Source organism: Lissotriton vulgaris, unplaced genomic scaffold (genome assembly GCF_964263255.1).
Source record: "Lissotriton vulgaris unplaced genomic scaffold, aLisVul1.2 SCAFFOLD_907, whole genome shotgun sequence".
In the NCBI taxonomy this organism is placed as follows: domain Eukaryota; kingdom Metazoa; phylum Chordata; class Amphibia; order Caudata; family Salamandridae; genus Lissotriton; species Lissotriton vulgaris.
In genome coordinates, this window is record NW_028242560.1 from 602,030 (window position 1) to 621,863 (window position 19,834).

Below are 19,834 nucleotides of genomic sequence, written 5' to 3' on the forward strand. Positions count from 1 at the left end.
GAGTGCCAGAGGGTGGACAGGTGGGAGGAAATTTGAGAAATTCGAGAGCGTGGTCCTTTAAGATGACAACCAAGACCCAACGATCTGAAGTTATTTTTGACCAATTGAAGAAGTGTTGGGAGATTCAACCTCCAATTTTCAGAGCAGGAGAACACTTGACCTGTGGAAAGTCCCTGTTTTTTAGAGGTAGCACCTCCTCTGTAGGTGCTTTTCCTTCGATAAGGCCTGGAATCGGATTACCTATTCTGGGTTTGATAGGAGTAGCGCTGCTTGTTTTCACCATAGGAGCGGTATTGGGAGGAGCCACGAAAATTGGAGGAAGTACCCCTGCACGTGCTCCACGAAAGGACCGCTTCCGGTACTGGAGAGATCCCAGGGCACGAGCAGTGTCTGTGTCTTTCTTGATGGACTCTAAGGCGTCGTCCACATGCTTGCCGAAGAGGGACTCCCCATCAAAAGGCAAGTCGAGCACTCTTGCCTGCACTTCAGGCCGAAAAGCCGTAGCCTTAAGCCAGCCCTGCCTCCTTAAGACTGCAGCACCTACGAGCTGTCTGAAACCTGTAGAGGAAATATCAATTGCACAGTCTATAATTTTAGAGGAGATTTTCTCTCCCTCTTGCACGATCTTATGGGCTTCTGCCCTGAAGGATTCTGGAAGTAGGTCAACCAACACCGCGATCTCTGACCACATCTGACGGTCATATCGTCCGAGGATAGCCAAGGAGTTTGCCTCCCTGACCGTCGTGGCAGCCATAGTGGTGAATTTCTTTCCAATTGTATCCAGGTGGCGACCCTCCTGATCCAGTGGCGAAGTTAACGGAGTTGCCGGGTTACGTGACCTCTTTTGGGCGGCTTGCGTAATGACTGAGTCAGCCTTCGGTTGTGAAACAAGGCATGCAGGTGAATCCGCAGGCGCTTTGTACTTTTTGTCAAGGTGCGGAAGCACAGCCGGGATGGAGTTAGGCCTTTCCATAAGTTTACGTCCCTCCTGCCATATAAAGTCAATTATTGGGATGGTATGCACTTGTTTCACGGTTGATCCTTGAAGTCATAAAGGAAACAGTCTTGCTGTTTGACGTACATGGGCAGATGAAAACGCTTCGCGGCTCTCACCATTAAGTTGTGGAAACCCCCAATGTCCACTGAGGGAGAAGCCAGGGGAAAAGCAGGAGGAGGAGATGGGGTCTGGGCCCGATAGTTGTCCCAATCTGTAAGGACAGAGTCGTTGTCCTGGTCCGTATCATTGGGGACGTCCTCCTCATCAGCACCAGGATCAGGAAGAACTCGTGGTGGAGGAGGCGGAGTAGGCAAATTCTGCGCAGAAGGAGGAAATCGACGATTATAATCGTCTAACATGTGCTGAAGGTTCGATATCAAAGACACCGGTATTTGTGCCATAGGAACCTCGTGGTCAACATCCAACTGGTCATCATGAACTGGGAAGAGTGAGCCCCTGTCATCATTGTCCTCATCCTCATAGTCCTGATATTTTATATTGAGCTCCAAAGGACTTGCTGCAGGACGAAATGTGTCATCAACATAAGACCCATCCGAAGATTTCTTCTCTGCAGACGCCAAGAGTTGAGCAGGGGGGCCAGAACCACCTTGAAGAGGACTCAAAACCAGCGGAGCAGGAAGTTTTACAATAGAAGCCGTCACCACAGTAAAGGTTGTTGCAGTTGCCAGAGAATAGTGTCCCGTCGACGGTCCCGTCGACGGGCTTGTGGTCGAAACATTTGTCGATGTATTTGCGGATGTAGAACAATGCGTTGACAAAGAAGCGGAAGCCGTCGACGGAGCTGTCGACGAGGAGGTGGTCGTCGACGATGAACTCGACGTCGACGAGGCGACCGTCGACGGAGGTGGTACCTTGGAGGCTTCTTTGGCAAGGTTGTAGACGAGACGGATTTCTTCGCCGTCGACGAGATCCTAACAATGGAGGTTATGGGCCAAACCTCTTGGTTCGTCGTCGACGATGCGGACGTTGTCGTCGTCGTCTTCGTCGACACAGAGCATGTCGTCGTCATCGTAGGCACAACGTCGACGGATCTTGTCATCGTCGACGAACTCGTCGACGAGCTGGCACTCGTTTTGGATGACGGGGGCACAGCTTGGGACTGCGACGCCAGAGAACCAGGTCCCGTAGGCATAGAGGCCGGCAGATCCCGTGGGGAGACAGACTTTGGAGCATCCACAAACTTCTTCCTTTTTAGAAAAGGAGAAGGCATCTCAGTCTCCGACCCACGTTTAAGAGAGGTCCTGGAATGGTAGGAAAACACCCTCTCCACATCAGATATAGGATTGTCTGAAGTCTTCAACCTCTGTAGCCACAGAAGGAGACAGGCCTCTCTATCCTTTAGGGTCTTAGAAGAAAAAGTCCTGCAAAACTTGCAGTTCCTCACCTCATGGTCCGGGTACAGGCAATAGATGCACTTTTTATGAGGGTCCTCATGGAACATGCGAAGTTTTCCACAAGCAGAACAAGGCCTGAATAAAGATTTCTTTGTTGAAGACATTGTTGAAGAAGATGAAAGGTTTGAAGATTGAAGAAACTGAGCAGAGCTCTGGGAGACTCCCTTCACACGACGTGCGGTAGAAAATCTGAGGGCTTGAGTTTCTGAGGAGAAGGTTCTAGAGGGTGCTGCAGCCTGATTGGCTGGAATGTGGACCATTATAATGACATGGATATGTAACTAAAGTGAATTCTCCCTTTAGACTTCTATGGGCCTATGTTGTTCTATGGTACTTTTAAATTTCTTCTTTATGTCTATTTATATATATTATATTTATATGTATATGTATATTTATGATGTTATATATATACTACTACTATTTTATGCACCGTGGGACTCCCACTTCGACGACGGGGAATTATTCAAGCATGTGAATCTATGAAAGATACCCTAATACTGGAGAAGCAAGGTTCCAGAACAAGGCTGGAGTCTTGGGATGCTCAACTGGCAAGAGATCAGTGGGTTAAATTATTCATCAGAAAGAGAGTGAGTGATAAAGGAAAAGAAATCTCAAATGATTAAAGAACCTTCCAAACGGGCAGCCTGGAAGAAGACTTGGAGAGAAAACCAAACGTCTGTGTCGCTGTCAGGAATGAAATAAAGAACCGCAGCTGTTACTCACGTGCATTTCCTCCCTTGGACATGGATACCTCATAGAAATGTGCATCTTCCTCTGGTTTAGGGCTTTGTAAAAATACAGACGTGATTATTGGATCATCTGGTAAAGAGAGGAGATATAAATCACCTTGTAACAAATACTAAGCCCCTAACAAAAGGACATTAAAAGAGCACGTTACTCAATGCAGATATGCACACATTGTGCATGTTATGTTAGTTTGTATGGTGTACATGTTATAAACAAAGACATTTATTGATAACCAAGACAGAAGGGGTAAAATTCATGTATTAAAATGAAATCCTAATGATCAAGGCTTGTGACTATGACTAGGGGTGCTATCTGGTGTAAAGTCACGGTTACATATGCATTCTGCTAGCAAGCGGTGTTTTCGCATGTCAGGTTGACTGTACTGTGGTAGTATTATGGAATATAACCTTCACACTATAGTAATAAACAAGTTGATATGTGTTTATTAACACACTGGCTCCAAGCACCATGTGTTGCTATTTGTGTTAGCGAGCCACATTTTTTTTCACAGGCATGGCATAAATAGATATATATACCTCAAAAGGCAAAGCGATTGTGATTTTATCGCAACACGCCGATTTCGCCTGTGTTCTGCTTAAATAATTTTCCTTCAAAATAATGCAGATGAAAAAGAGTACTGCGTAAACCAGACATACAGATTTGGAGAGTGGAATATCTATTTATTAACATTGTTGGAGAAGGGAAGGTGGTTAATTTCTCCCTTGAATAATGGCTTCCCTCCACACTCAACATCATAAGAATTAGGGTTTTACACTCTACACACATCTTCATATATCTAGCTTGAAGTTTTGGAAGCTATGCGTCAACGCTGACAGATGGTTCACGGATAGGAGTCACAGTGCTATGGTTAAGCTTCCGCGCTGCTCTGTTTGTTATTTCGTGAAATCAGCCTCTTCATACACTGGGGAAGATCCTAGGAGGTGGGGAGTCTGGAGACCACCAAGGTCTGTATCAACAGTAGATGGAGGGCTTCTTCTTAGAGGGCTGATGGATATGTGCCTGGATGATCTTTCGGAACATCTGTCCCTTGAATATGTGGTATGACGGCATCCTTCCTCTTTTCCTGAAAGGTTCCATCTGAAGCAGAGCGTAGTGGCCATTGGTTTGCTACTTTGGCCTCATGATCAAGTCTTGTATCCCTTGATCATCAACTTCAGCTTGATTCTTCATGGGTCCATCTTCATTGTTTCACAAGTGGGCTCTAGAAGCCAATGAGAAGGCTCATCTCCCCTGGGAACTGCCCAGGCATATCCCCCAGTAGCCTTCAGGGCTGACACGTGGTTCCGGAGGGCGGCAAGCAGATCCACCACCAGCTGTAGTGTGGCCTAGGCCCGGTTTGCTCACGTTGCTATGTTAGCATGGCTTATTTGAAGTTAAACGCCATTTGTACCCTTTGCTGCTGCTTGCACACGACACTGCATATAGCTGTTTTTGTAAGTTAGGCTGCGCGAATGTCTTCACATGAGAAAGGCTTGTTTTCGTCATCCCTAGACTTACATCGTGACCCTAGTCTGCACAAGTAAGTGCCCAAGCCTTCAAGGTTATCATAACATGGTAGCTGTTGTTCGAACTGCTCGGCTCACGTTTTTAGACACAACACATGGCAGATGCGAGCCAACTGAAATTCTGGCGCCATTATTGTTGCACTGCAGCCATGATTTCACACACTTGGAAGATTTTCCGTTTCCAGTGATGCAGAGAGCTTTTGCTGATCCTGCTGTGATTCACTCTTACTGAGCTGAGAGGTAATGGGGTCCCCCAAACAAGCCTAAGAGACCTTCTATGGTTTATAAAACATAGTTCCTAGATAGGGAGGGTTTTATAACTAGGCGCTATACGACCTGTTTTCACCATCATTATAATATGCTTTCTCCCTTTGTGTTTTATGGAATTGTAACAATGCTGATCATATTATTTCTAATCATATGTTGGAAAAGATACTGCACCTGAGAGCACGTCGTTAAAATGAATATTTTAACCTTATCCGTGTCTCTTTTTTACTCCTGTTGTGAACTGGTGTGAGAGTATAACGAAAGAATGTTCTCATTTCCCACCATTCCTGAGTATATCCTAAGTCGCATGTTCTGGGTTGTCTAATCATTGGTTACTTTGCTATAGGACGAAGAGCTAATGTGACACTAATGCTAGCTAGTTGGGGTTTTCTAGGTACGGAGGTGAGTTTTGGTACACCACAATTGACTGAGGTCCTGGGTCTCTGTGCACAGTTCTGTGTAGGAGCAGAACCTTGCAACACAGCCTCCAGGGCTGACACGTGGTTCCGGAGGGTGGCAGGCAGATCGTCATTCTACAGCAACTCTGAGATTTTCACTATGCTTGAAATCTGACAAAGTCGTGCTTATTAAGCGATAACATGAACTAACAGGACACAAGCAGTGTGGTCAAGTCTATCAATCTGTGCTTTTGAGAACTGTTGTGCTCTAATAACGTGACCTTTTGTTGCAAACCAGTGGGCAACACAATCCACCAAGTAGAAATAATTTACTTAAAATAGATTTACGGACATTGCAGTGGGTGATTCAGCACACACGGATCAGTGAGCGAATGGCTGTTAGAAACAGATGGACATACCTGAGAAAATAGGGTCCCACATCAAACTAAATGGTCCTTTAAAAAAGAATGATATACAGACGTCTTTTTCTTGCAATGTAGTGAATGCACCATCCCTGAGACTGATTACGCTCGCACAAGCATCAGTGACTCACCTGAGCAGGCATCAGTCATCACTTCCTGAACATCTGCACCTGGATGTGCCACACAGGCCTGGAATCCCTTCTCTGTGACAGGATCAGCAGCGAGATAGGGAAATCCTGTTAAGCAGAGCACACAGGTGTCAAACTCACATCACTGGACACACTACAATCCACATTCTTGTACAAGGTCATTTCTATGTAGTCGAGTGCACTTGTCTCATTAGTTCTCAGTTTTATAGAGTTTGCCACATAGTATGAACATCACAGGAAGCCAGCTGACTGGGAGAAACTGGGGTTTCATATAGCTACTTCTTTTCTACATACTGTGTTAAGTTAGCATGAGTTTATTAAATGTTTGCACTCCGTTTTCATTCTTGCTTCACTTTTGCACACGACACATAATTGTTGTTTTAGCTTTCAACCCAGAAGAGCTTCGTGATTTACTAGAGAAATAATATGTTATTGCTCTGATATCAGTTTTGTTCTGCACTCTGTCTGCACAGCGAGTGCTGAAGGCTACACAGATAACTTAACCCAGTGTTGTTGTAAGGTCTGATCTTCTCACCCCTATAGACATAGCACACATGTTGCTGCCAAAATCTGGCTCTAGGTGAGTTTTATATTGTTGTGCTGAACGCACAAAAACACACTTGATATGCTTCGCATGCAGAGAGCTGGTGGAAGGTGATGTGATCGTCCTGCCACTGAGATTTTAAGGTATGGGCCCGCCCTGCTAAAACCCAAATGAGACCTTCATAGATATAAAATACTATGCTAAACAGGGAGGTTGTGAATTAGACATTGTTAATTTCTATTCATTCCAGCATCTTAGTATGCTGTCCCCATTCGGCTTTTATGGACTAATAACTATGCTGATAGCTTTGTTGCTTATAATATGTTTGCTAGTATTATACAAGATACTGTGTTTGAGAACCTTGCATTAGTGAATAAATATTTCAAACATGCACGTGTCCTCTTTAACTCCACGTTCTGGTTTGTGATGATTATATAACGAAAGAGTGTTCATGTGTTCCACGATTCCTGAGGTATTCTAAGTTCATTTTCTGGTCTGTCTAAACATTGGGAGTTTGTTATGACCAATGAGACACTGTAGCTAGCTCGGTAAGGGGATTTTGGGTACTGAGGTGAGTTTTGGGCCATCCTAATTCACCGAGGTTCCAGGTCTCTATGCACAGTTCTGTAGGAGAACGGAATTCCCGCTACATGGCGCCCATACGTTGTTGGCCTTATATCAGGACACTCGAGTAGTTTATCATTCAAACCTTAACCCCTTCACTGACGTTTCCGATAAACGGCGGTGTCGGAAAAACCTACCTATTTTTGAAATAGGTCTTTTCAAACTTGATTCTTACTAAAACGGTTTCCTTGAATTACTACCCAGTTGTGCTACAAAGTTTACTTTGTTTTTTCTCTTTCCTGTGCTGTCATGGCTGCCGTGGACGTTCCGCAGCATTGTCGCATTGCGGTGCGAGATCATTTGCGGGCTTACAATGTTCCACTTGAAGGCTTGGCTGTGATTATGGTGGTGAATGCGGAACATGCTTACCCTTACGAACTCTTTTATTCGTGGGTGACATTTCCGGCAGTGGACGCAAATTCAGGCGTATTCCACACGTACACTCCCACTGTTGTACCTAATAAGTATACTCCGTACAGAGCACAGGAAGTACCTATTGATGTTTGGTAGCATGGAGTTTGGTTTGGTGGCGCCCTCCCCCATTCTTTAACCGCTCCGAAGTTAGGTCCTTTGTCCATTCCAGGCGCTAGTTGGCCTGTTTTGGCTGGATTTACTCCTCATCCTCTACACGGCAATTGTAATTTGGGTGAACTACGACGACTACATGTAGTCGCGATTGCCGTGATTAGAGCTTTAGTGCATTACACCAGCTGTAATCTTCCGGGTGGAGCCCCGGGGGGTGCGGCGCTTCCGGCAGGGCAGGGTGGTTTGAAAATCAGTCCTGTCATGGTCAATGCCGTTATGGGCAAGAAGCCCCAGGAAAAGGATGATTTTCCTTTCTGGCTTGCCGAGAAATTTGACCAGCTGGAAGCTGTATTTCCTAATACGACTCCTGGTGAAAAACACCGGATTCTTACGCTTAGTTTGCCAAAGGATTTGGCCCCTGAGCTTGTTCACTGTCAAACCTGGGGGAAGACTTTCGCGGCGGTCTATGCTCGGTGCTACGGCACCCCGTCTATGTCCGTGCTGTCTTCGGTCCTTAAACGTGTTCAAGATGATCACAGACCGGAATCTGCGGTCGAGTTGGGCATGCGCCTGTGTGGCACCTTTGATGTAGTTTGCGATCTGATCCTTGCTAATGTCAAGGGGGATGCAGTGAACTTTCAGGTTGCTAACGCGTTGGCGGTGCTTCCCGAGGCAGGGTAACTCGACAGTTTGCGAAGATTATTGTGGCGGCTTATAAAACCGTGGGTCGCAATTGTAAGGGTGTTAAGCCTTTTTCTGTTAAAGATAAAAAGCAGCCCCAGGGACAAACTTCGGAAACTGATGTTCTGCCAAAGTCCAAAAAACAAAATTGGCCTAAAAAACAGAAACAGGGAAAGCAACCTCAACAACAACAAACACAGGTTTCTCGCCCTGCGTCTCCGTTACCTACGCAGTCGGAACGTGTTTATGACTTGCGCGACCTCGCGACGATTAAGACTCCTGATCGTTTTCAGGCTTCTGACCAACGCTCTCCTCGTTCCTTACAGGACTCATCGGCTCCGACGACAGGTGGTGGAGGGGGCGGCAGGGGTCGGGGTGGCCAGCAAGGACGTGACCAGCCCTGCCCGAGGAACGGTGCAGAAAAGCAGGAAAGCTCTACGCCTAGGAGGCCACAGTTTGCAAAGAAGAAAGTCGCAGCCTTAACAGCGCATCGATATGCCCCAGATAGTGAGAACGCGGCTTCGGAATCTGACGTGGGCTCTGACCTTGCTGGACAGCGCGGCGGAGATTACCATAGTGAGAGAGGCGCTCCGTCCACTACTGAAGGTGACCAGAGTTGCTCTCCCTGATAGACTTTTTGAAATTGTCCTGTTAATTGAAGGTGACATACAACGAACCATAAAAGGGGTATTTTGGGAAAATCTTTCGTCTACATATGACATTTTGCTTTCGGAGGCTGACTGGCCCCCACCTTTTGTGCTCGCACCTCCGCGAGGGGAGGAGGTGATCCTCCCCAGTTTCGCGAACACAGTCTCGAAAGGGGATGCGCTGCATTTTGCAGAAGAGTGGGCTCTAGCTCTGGCGCCGGCTGTGTATCGCAATCAGTGTGGGTGGGATAAATTGTCCCCACGCCACGAGATACCTTTACGGTCTCAGCCGCAGCCTCAACCTCAATATACTATAAGGCGTGAAGCAAAAGCTTCCGTCGCAGCAATCCTTGAACAATTGGAATATCAAGGAGTAATTGAAACGTGTGTGTCACCAATGAATAACCCTCTTTTTACTGTAAACAAGCCTGACGGTTCGTATCGTTTGGTTTTGGATTACAGGCATTTAAACTCGCATTGCCGTAACTGTGCAGTACAGAATACTCACGGCTCTGCTCTTGTGAATAGTCTTGTGCGTAAGCGGTTTAAAACCACGCTTGACATTTCTAATGGTTTCTATGCCCACCAATTGGATGCTATGAGTTCCCAATGGACTAGTTTTACATGCGGCGGTGTCCAAAAACACTTTCGACGTCTCCCTATGGGCTATAAGAATAGTCCTGGGGTCTTTTCCGCCCGCATAGTCTCTCTTTTGGAGAGGATCGACCCGGATGCTTGTTCGTATGTGGATGACATATATCTCACAGACGACGAACTTTGGGAGCATCTGTGTCGTGTAAACGGAATTATTTGTACCTTTGCAAACTTAGGTTACAAATTCAACTTTGCAAAATCGCACATTGCAGAGTACACAGTGTTGTTTCTGGGCTACGAGCTTAACAATGAAGGAAAGGGATTGGCTCCTCACTTCCTGGAGAAATGCGCACAATTGCGCGCTCCGACAACACTGAAAAAATTACAATCTTTACTGGGTTTTTTAAATTTCGGGAGAACTTACATTCCGGAATATGCCCAGCGTATCAAGCCGTTGTATGCTTTGATACAACCATCTTTTTCCAAATCATGCTGGCTGCCTGAGCATTCGGCTATACTGCAGTCTTTGCAGGCTGATCTGCTCGCTTCTAAATTCTTACTGACTCGTGATAATCAGACCAACCTGGTGATAAGAATTATCCCTGGGACGGTAGGTTTCACATACCTGACTTTTAATGAAGGAGACACAGTACCTATTGCTTACAAGTCACACTTGTACACTTCGGCTGAATTGCGCTTTTCCACTGTGGAGAAAGTTTTGACGGCTGTGCAGATGGCTATTCTTAAGGAACGAGCCCTGTCACAGGGAAAGCGCATGTTGGTTGTTACCCCGTGTGCTGCCTTGGAGGCAGTCACAAAAGCCAGTGTACCTAATTCTAAAGCTTTGCATCCTCGGTGGATTCAATGGGCTGCGTCCTTGACATCTCAGGATGTCACGTTTATTTTTGACGCCACATTAAGGTCGCAGGAGTACTTACAGTATGAATTTGTTCATCCTGCTCCTTTAGCAATGCGACCCCTGGAGGATTTCCATTGCATCATTTACACCGATGGTTCGGCGCAGGTTGCGCATGGCTCTAAACACGCTTACGTTTCCGCATGCGCCATTGTGGTCGGTGCCATGGTGAACGATCAGTTCAAGTCCAGTGTCGTGCACACGCAGACACTCGGAGACTGCACTGCACAATTGGCAGAGCTTCGTGCTTTGATGCTTGCATTGGAGTACGCAGATCCTAGGGTGACTACTCTTATCGTAAGTGATTCTTACTACTGTGTCCAGTCTTACAATGAGAACTTAACCTACTGGATTCAGAATGAATTTCGTGATTCCAAGGGTAGCACAATAAAACATAAAATGATCTGGGTCCGAGTGGCTGAGCTTAAAGAGCAGTTGCCACTTGTGTTTGTAATTCATACTCTCGGCCATCAGCGCATAGGAGTCCACGCTGTCGGTAATTCGTTTGCTGATGAAGCAGCGAAATCAGCAGTATCTAAATATTTAGTTGCAGCAGTTACTCGGTCCAAAAGTAAAATAGATGATGACATCTTGGCGGCTGTTGCTGCCACTGAGAGGGGAGGTAAATATCCTGCGGGGTTCCCTTCAAAGTACACATACCACTTAAGTCCCGATAAGGTTCCTTATGTGAAAATTCCTGATGTTGGCGAACGTTTTAGTTCCCAACTCGGATCGCAGAGCTACTCTGATTACAGCGGCTCATGAAGGTGTGGCGTCTGCGCATGCGGGCGTCTCAGCCACTGTAACTCAGCAACAACAGAGGTTCTGGTGGCGGGGACTGTACAAACAGACGCGTGATTATGTCCTTCAATGTGACATTTGCCAGCAGATCAAGCCTTCGACTGCTGCGCGTCCGCCACAGACACAGTTGTACATTTCTAATAAACCACTGGGGTGAGTTTATTTAGATCACTGCGGTCCTATTTCTTCTGATACTGCATATAAGTACATCTTAGTAGTAGTTGATTCATGCACACGCTTTGTGTGGGTATGGCCCCATCGCAGCGCTGATTCACGGACTGTCATAAGAGATTTACGTGTCTTTGTATGGATTTTTGCCTGTGGTACCTTCCATTCGGATCAGGGTCCGGCTTTCGCCTCTAAGGCGTATAAGGATGCTATGGTTTCATTGGGGGTCCAAGTCAAGTTTTCGTCTCCGTACAGACCTGAGGGTAATAGTATAGTGGAACGAATGAACCTTGACTTAAAGCAATCTTTGACAGCTCGAGTTATAGGCACTGGCAGAAACTGGCTGGCCCACCTCAATGGAGTGCAGCGTGCTCTTAATAATCTCCCTAGAAGGTCTCTAGGTGGGCGGACCCCATACGAAATGCTCTTTGGTATCAAGATGTATGTCCCTGACCTCGATGGTCTGGACTGCGTGGCTCAAGCCACGGCCTTTGACGTAGATGAACATTGCAATGTTTTACAGGATCTACAAAAGACCAGAGACAGTCTAGCTAAGGAACATTTGCCCTCCACATCGGATGATGCGTTGCAGATCTCGGTAGTTGGCTGGCTACCCAAAGTTGGAGAACTGGTTCGAGAGAAGATCGATAACAAGAAAGAATTTGGTCCTTCCTATCGAGCACCAGTCCCCGTTCTTGGAGTGAAGGGCACAAGAACAGTCATTTTACCACCACTTCCAGGTCGTAAGGAAAACAGGTTTATCTCAATTGACAATGTCAAGATACACAGGATGGCCGATTCTTCATAGCATGACACCGGCAGTCTCCTGTCCTTCGATTGTGAGAAATTCTGTTTTGGCCATTACTGCAGCTGCTGGGCCAGAAGTGGCCCTAGAGATGCCTGTTATTTCCAATACTTTAATGAACACTTTCCCAGTTAATAACGTTGATGACCTCGATTACACCTATCCTGCTGATTTATCGATGCCCAACTTACAAACACGTTTGGCCACAGACTCTAGATTCTCATTTGATTCTACATCAGTGACTTTGACAAAACCCTCACGTTGTGCAATTTATGCCTCTTTATTCCAAAAACATTTTTTGGTTCCCCCTTGGACATATATTTGGCTAATGCTTTTTCAGTATACCTTTTTATGTCATTTGGTTTTGTGTTTTATTTTTTCCACATCATGGATGGACACTATGTCGAGGAGAGAACATGCATTCGGCATCTTAATGGAACTTTGGCCCCCTTTTCATCTTCACATTCTGCACACAGACTGAAAAGAGACTTGAACTTTGTTAACATCACAGCATGGCCGGTTCTTGATGGGATTGTGTGGGATGCAGTTAAATTTCAGATTCATGGCCCAACTGAAGTGGTTAATGTCCCAAATGTATTGAGAGTGAACATGGGGGATGTGGTTAAACAAAACATACGTTCTGATGATTGGAATGTTCAGGCCGTAGAATCATTATTTACTGATTCAAAATATTATGCTGCCTTTGATGCTGAAGATTTATATTTAGAATCTGCTAATTATGGTGACTTATTTTGCTTTCAACATTATGGTAATCATTTCCTTCATAAGACAAGTTCCAGAAGGAGTAATGTAAATTACACACAGTGGGAACATTGCCCAGCACCATTACAAGGCAGCTCCAGTACATTTTTGAAGAAGTACACTTACTTTACAGACTTTAATCAATCAAGTCCTGAGTCCTTTTATTTTAAGATGACACAGAAGCCCATGTCCAAAGTTAGACTTACCGATACTAAATTGTTGTACTCAAAGTCCTTTATAGACAAATTAGCTGTAGAAGGCTATGAGCTATGGAAGGAAAACATTGACCTTAAATCGGTTTGGGGTTCTAAAAGTTGGCAGGTACAAGGCACTGAGGCTTTGCACCGTGCATGTCTCATCCCGAATCACATGTTGTTTTTGAATTCTACTATTTCTCAGACAACGTGCTTTGGATTTGCTACTTCAAAAAAGTTAAATGCCCCTGCTGTCCCTGATTTGGAAGAATACCCTGGGTGAGATAATTACACAAAGTTTTCCATTAGAGATTTGCAGACGTTACTAGGTAATGCATCCTTTAATGTGTCCAGTTTTGATCCAAAGGGTTGGTTGCTATGGCACAGAAGCTCTGACTTCTGCCAGCATCGCTTTCTGGGTTTAACTGGAGGTTTTACACAAGTCAGGCCTGATCCACTCAGTTGGTAAATTATGTCAAAATTGGTTACAACATTCTACATTAGCAGCTGTTAAATTACACCTATCAAAGCTGACTGATGAGGTGGATATTAATGATTTCATTAAAGGACCGGCAAGTGGTAGATCTAAACGTTGGATTTATGCTGCTTACAATGAAATTTGGAAGCTATCACAGATTGAGGCTGCTAAACACCTAAGAGCAATTGATCAAGCAAATTTAGAAAAGGTGCTTGCAGTTGTCGATAACAGTATTAACATGCTTTCTTCCCGCATATAGACGTTGAATAACATAGTTTCTTCTGTAGTTGATATTGTAAATGATGAGGTGTCTGTTTTATACCATGGCCAAAATCAACTGCGTTCTGTAATGCAGTTTGCATGGACTCTACAGACTCTCAAATCTGGCCGTGTGCCATGGAATTACATGAACGTTTCCTCCCTCTTTGCCCCATTTAATTTGACTGACAAACAACGCATGCTTTCAATGCGAGATGCATCATTTTCCATGTTACACATTGAGAGGTTGGAATCTTTACCGTTCTCTGTTGCTGAGGCCGCTGATGCAACGTGGCTTATCCACGGATTAATTACATTACCATTCGTGTTGTACAAATTCACTAGTTGTATGCGACATGTTGCAATAGGACGTTATGAACCGTTAGGAGGTGCCTTCCTCCATGAAGCATGGTCTCTTCCCTTCACATATAGGTGCCTGAAAGACGGCAGAGAAGTTTATCTGAATGTGAAGAATGCACAGAGTCCCCTGACCATTCATTAATATGCAGACACATTCAATTGCATGGTTCCTGCAACCAGGAACGGCCTAACCTGACCTGTGTTTTTAAAGGGATTCCTGTACCCGCAATAGTTCCCACGTTTACACTTTTGGCAAATGTTAGTTATTTGCTGTTGAATAACGAGGAGTGTTGTGGTCTTATTGTCGGTATCGCTTATGTGGTAACTGTATCTGAACGTGTTATGTGCTGCAAAAATGTAATGTATCCCCCTACGCATGGGAATTCAGATGTTTCCATCTGGCCGCGCATCCCAACCTTGAAAGCAGAGTTCAATGGTATGGCTAGAATAAGAGCCCTTTTGTCTCAGAAAGAGGTGGCCCTGAGTTCGGCCTGAGAAACATTCGTCCTTCACATAGCTAACACACAAGTCAAGTCAAGTCAAGTCAAGAGATTTATATAGCGCGCTACATACCCATAGGGTCTCAAGGCGCTTGAGGAAGGGTGGGGGATTACTTGTCGAATATCCAAGTTTTGAGTTGCTTTCTGAATGCTAGGTGGTTCTGAGTAAGGCGGAGGTGAGTAGGAAGTGTGTTCCAGGTTTTAGCTGCTAGGTAGGAGAAGGACCTACCTCCCATGGTGGTTTTGTTGATGCGAGGTACAGTGGCAAGGGCTTGGTTGGAGGATCGTAGCTGACGGGAGGGGGTGTAGAAGGACAGTCGTCTGTTGAGGCATTCGGGTCCAAGTTCGTAGAGTGATTTGTGTGCGTGGGTTAGGAGGCGGAAAGTAATCCTCTTATTTACGGGGAGCCAGTGGAGGTTTTTCAGGTGACCAGAGATGTGTTCTTTACGTGGGATATCTAGTATGAGCCTGGCTGAAGCGTTCTGGATGCGTTGGAGTTTTTTCTGGAGTTTTGCGGTGGTACCGGCGTATAGGGTGTTTCCGTAGTCTAGGCGGCTCGTGACCAGTGCGTGGGTGACCGTTTTTCTAGTTTCGGTGGGGATCCAGCGAAATGTTTTTTTGAGCATGCGAAGAATGTTGAAGCAAGATGATGAGACGGCGTTGACTTGTCTGGTCATCGAGAGAGAGGAGTCCAGGATGACGCCCAGGTTCCGTGCGTGGTCAGTTGGGATGGGTGCTTTTCCTAGGGCAGCTGGCCACCAAGAGTCATCCCAGGCGGAGGGGGAGGTGCCTAAGATGAGGACTTCTGTTTTGTCTGAGTTTAGTTTCAGGCGGCTGTGCTTCATCCACTCGGCTACTTCTTTCATTCCTTCATGTAGGTTGGTTTTGGCGATGTTAGGGTCTTTGGTTAGTGAGAGGATCAGTTGAGTGTCATCAGCGTAGGAGATGATGTTGAGGTTGTGTTGGCGTGCGATGGCCGCGAGGGGGCTCATGTATACGTTGAAGAGGGTGGGGCTGAGTGAAGATCCTTGTGGCACGCCGCAGATGACTTCAGAGGCCTCTGATTTGAATGGTGGGAGGCGGACTCTCTGGGTTCTTCCGGTGAGGAACGAGGTGATCCATTCCAGTGCTTTTCCTTGGATTCCGACGTTTTTGAGGCGTCGTAGAAGGGTGCTATGACAGACTGTGTCAAAGGCAGCGGAGAGGTCGAGGAGGATGAGGGCGACTGTGTCTCCGTGGTCCAGTAGAGTTCGAATGTCGTCAGTTGCTGCGATAAGTGCGGTCTCAGTGCTGTGTTTGGTTCGGAAGCCGGACTGTGAGGAGTCGAGGGATTTGTTTATTTATTTATTTATTTATTTATTTATAGTGTTTTATATAGCGCGTACAAGACCCGTGGGTATCAGAGCGCTTAACAGGAAAGAATAACAAATAGACATTATAGTAGCAATAATAATAATAACATATATATGAGGTAGAAGGCAATATAATGAATGGACGTGATTAGATATATAAGTTCTTAACGTCTGTGCAATTAGCATTGGTCTCAAACCAAGCTCGGTGAGGTAGAGTTATATTGTATTCCAGTGCATATTAGGATAGTGTGGATAAATAGATAGGTGAGGTAGAGGTTATATAGTTTTTTCAGTGAGATATAGTTATAGGATCACAAGTAAATGAGGTAGCAGTATGTGTCTAGCCTCGGCTTGTACATGGACACAGACAGATGTCAGGTATTGATCTTCCAACATTCCTGAAGTGGACAATCCTCTGGTAGCATAACTGATCGTCTCAGTAGTCCGTAGGTATCTCTATGTAGGGTATTTACTCATCAAGTGGCTCTTAAGTTCTCGTTTGAATGATAATGTATTTTGAATCTTCCTGATGCTTGGCGGGAGTGAGTTCCATATTCTGGGGGCAGCTCCAGAGAATGCTCTGTTGTAAGTTTTTTTCTTGTGGAAAGAGGCTGGTCGCAGCAGCAGCTCTTTTGCGCTTCTAGTTGTTCTGTTACCTCCTGATATCTTAAGTTTCTTGGCTAGGTATCTAGGCGTGTTGTAGTGAACCGCTTTATGTGTAATACAGGCCATCTTCATTTGAATTCTGGCTTCGTAGGGTAGCCAGTTTAGTGCTTTCAGGTGAGGAGATATATGATCGAATTTCTTCGTTCCCGTGATGAGTCTTGCCGCTGCGTTGAGGCAGGCTTTTAGTGGTGCTGTGGATGTTTTCGGTAGGCCAGCTAGTGTGGTGCAGCCGTATTCGATCCTCGAGATAACTAGTGATTGGATAGCCAGTTTTAGATCCGACTCTGAGATAAAGGGTTTCAGTTTTCTTAAGTAATTTAGGTGGAAGCGGGCGCTCTTGGCCATTGAATTAATATGGTCTTTCATATCAAGGTTTTCGTCTAAGGTGATTCCTAGTGATTTGGCTGAGTTAACTAGGGTCGGGGCGCAATTTAGCGCCGTCACCAATTTAGTCCATTCCTTAACATCCGGTTGGCTCCTTGTCGGTGAAATTAGCAGGAATTCTGTTTTCTGGGCGTTTAGTTTCAGATGGTTCATTGTTAACCATTGCAGTGCTCTCTTTAGTGTCTTGTTCATTAGGTCAATGTCCTCGAGGGAGGCGATCTTTATGTATAATTGCGTGTCGTCAGCATACATGTGATAGGATATCTGTGATTGTTGAAGAATCTCCGTGAGAGGTTCTACATACAATTTGAATAGATCTGGGGAGAACGTTGAGCCTTGTGGGACCCCGATTTCATTGGGGCTCGGGGAAGAGATTGCTTGATTCACTAAGAATCGTTGAGTCCTATTTTGTAGGAAGGAGTTGAACCATTTCAGCACGTTTCCGGACAATCCCATCCTGTTTTGTAGCCTAGTCATTAGCACTTCGTGGTTTACCGTGTCAAATGCTGATGACAGGTCTAGGAGGATTAGTAGGCATGTTTGATTTCGGTCTAAGGCTTGTAGTGCGTCATCGACAATATGCAGGATCGCAGTCTCAGTACTGTGTCCTGTTCTGAATCCAGATTGGCAATCGTCTAGTAGTGAGAATTTAGCGATATGTTGACTTAGTTGGCCCTGTACGCATTTCTCAATGAGTTTGGCCAGTAGAGGGATGTTGGTCACTGGTCGATAGTTGTTAGGGTCTGTTGCATCAGCTGTCGGCTTTTTAATGATGGGCACTACCTGCCCTGTTTTTAGGCAGTCCGGGAGGGTTCCTTGTGCAAGTGAGGCATTTATTATCTCAGTCCAGATCGGAACTAGAGTGTGGCTGATTTTTCTTACACATTTTCCCGGTAGAGGATCTTGATAGTGGTTGTTCGGTCTGAGTTCCGCCAGCGTTTTGGCGATCTTTCTCTGGTCATATAATTCAAATGTATCCCATTTTGCCATATTTTTTGTTTGTAGATCTTCTGTTGCGACATTGGCCTCATTTTTAGGTGGAGGAAGGGTCGAGAGGTTAGTTGCTGCATTTGAGAGTTCAACCTCTAGCAATTTGGATTTTTCCGTGAAAAATGAGGAGAATTCCTCGCAGCTTATGGGAGTTTTTGTATTCTCTTGAACCGTTTTGGCTAGTTTGTTTGACTGCTGTTTTAAAATCTCGAAGAGTTTTCGAGGTCTGTTTGTGGCTCGGTCCAATTCCGATCGGATAAATTCTTTTTTGGAGTTGATTATCTTTTTATTGTATTCATTTCTAGTTTTTCTGAGGGCTTTCAGCTCCGGGCAGGAGGGATGTTGTCTCCATTTCCTTTCGGCCATTCTCAGTTTGCGCCTGTCCTCGTTCAATGATTCATTAAACCACGGATTTTTTGGTTTCTCAGAGACTTTTTTCAGTTTTTGGGGCATGGTGTCATTGACGATATTAACGATCACGGTTGTATAGTGCTCCGTCAGCTCATTTACATTTTGCTTATTGTAAGGTGGTTTCAGATCTTTCTCACACCTTTCAACCAGTAGTTCTATATTAGCCTCTTTTGTGTCTCGGATCAGTTTCTTGAGCTTGTGTGGTTGCACGGTCCTACCCTTTTTCATTATCGGTATCGCGAATGTTATGACGTGATGGTCAGACCAGTCACATGGGTCTATAGCGAGGATTGATGCCTTATCCTTTCTTGCAATAATCCAGTCTAAGGTCGCTCCTTGTGAGTGAGTGGGTTGGTTGCAAGCTTGTATAAGTTTTAGCTCACTGAGGAAGACTTTAAGCGAGTTGACCAGTTTGTCATTGCCGTCATCCCAGTGGAGGTTAAAGTCGCCTAGGAATATGTTGTTGGCATCCGAGTTAGAGTTAGTCGTTATGATCTCCATCAATTGTTCTGTGAACTTTGCATTCTCTCCTGGTGGATGATAGAATGCATGCAAGATGCAGCTTTGATTATTTGGTGTTCTTACCTTGATACCAAGGTATTCGCAGGAGTCTAAGGGGTCAGATTGGAAATGGCAGACCTCGATCTCGGAGCGGTGAATGCAAGCTATGCCACCTCCCACATTCCTTGGTCTGTCTAACCTGACGATGTTATATTGGGGTGGTATTAAGAGGTCCATGGTAGGAGATGATGATTCATTGAGCCATGTTTCCGTGAGGATGGCCAAGTCAATTTCCTTATTGATGATGAGGGCAGCTATGTCTGATGCATGTTTCGTTGCCGAACGACAGTTAAGTAGCAGACAATTCAGGGGTTTCTGAGATTTTTCGCATTTTCCATTATCAGATTCGGATGCTGTTAACTGGATTTGTTGTAAATTTTGGTGAATTGCTTTCCTGTCCTTCTTTCTGGACGCTCTATTAGGGTCAATAGGTACTACTTTAATATTCTCCTCCCTACTCCGGGGAGGTTGTTCATAAGATCGGAGCAAAGCCAGAGCTTCTTCTTTTGACACAGGCTTGGTCCTGTTGGGTCTGTTGGGTCTGAGTATCAGATTCTGGATGTGTGAGACCTTGGTGTGAGTACTTATCGCCATCTCCCAGATTTTTCCAATTGTCTGTGAGATTTTCATCGAGTTTTGTGCCAGGTTATCTACGATTTTCTGGAGTTCCTTGAGTTGTTTCTGTGTTCGGG

General features: G+C 45.3%; 1 protein-coding gene across 2 annotated transcripts in view; it reads right to left on the reverse strand.

The window, feature by feature from the left end:
* LOC147668910 (uncharacterized) overlaps window positions 1–19,834 on the reverse strand; it is a 436,976-nt gene that overhangs the window by 264,939 nt on the left and 152,203 nt on the right. For both annotated transcript variants that reach the window (XM_086948355.1, XM_086948356.1), the window contains 2 exons: window positions 5,904–6,008; window positions 3,136–3,231 (listed from right to left, as the gene is read on the reverse strand). In XM_086948355.1, coding sequence (XP_086804481.1) covers window positions 3,136–3,231; window positions 5,904–6,008 — 201 coding nt within the window. The remainder of the gene's footprint in view (window positions 1–3,135; window positions 3,232–5,903; window positions 6,009–19,834) is intronic.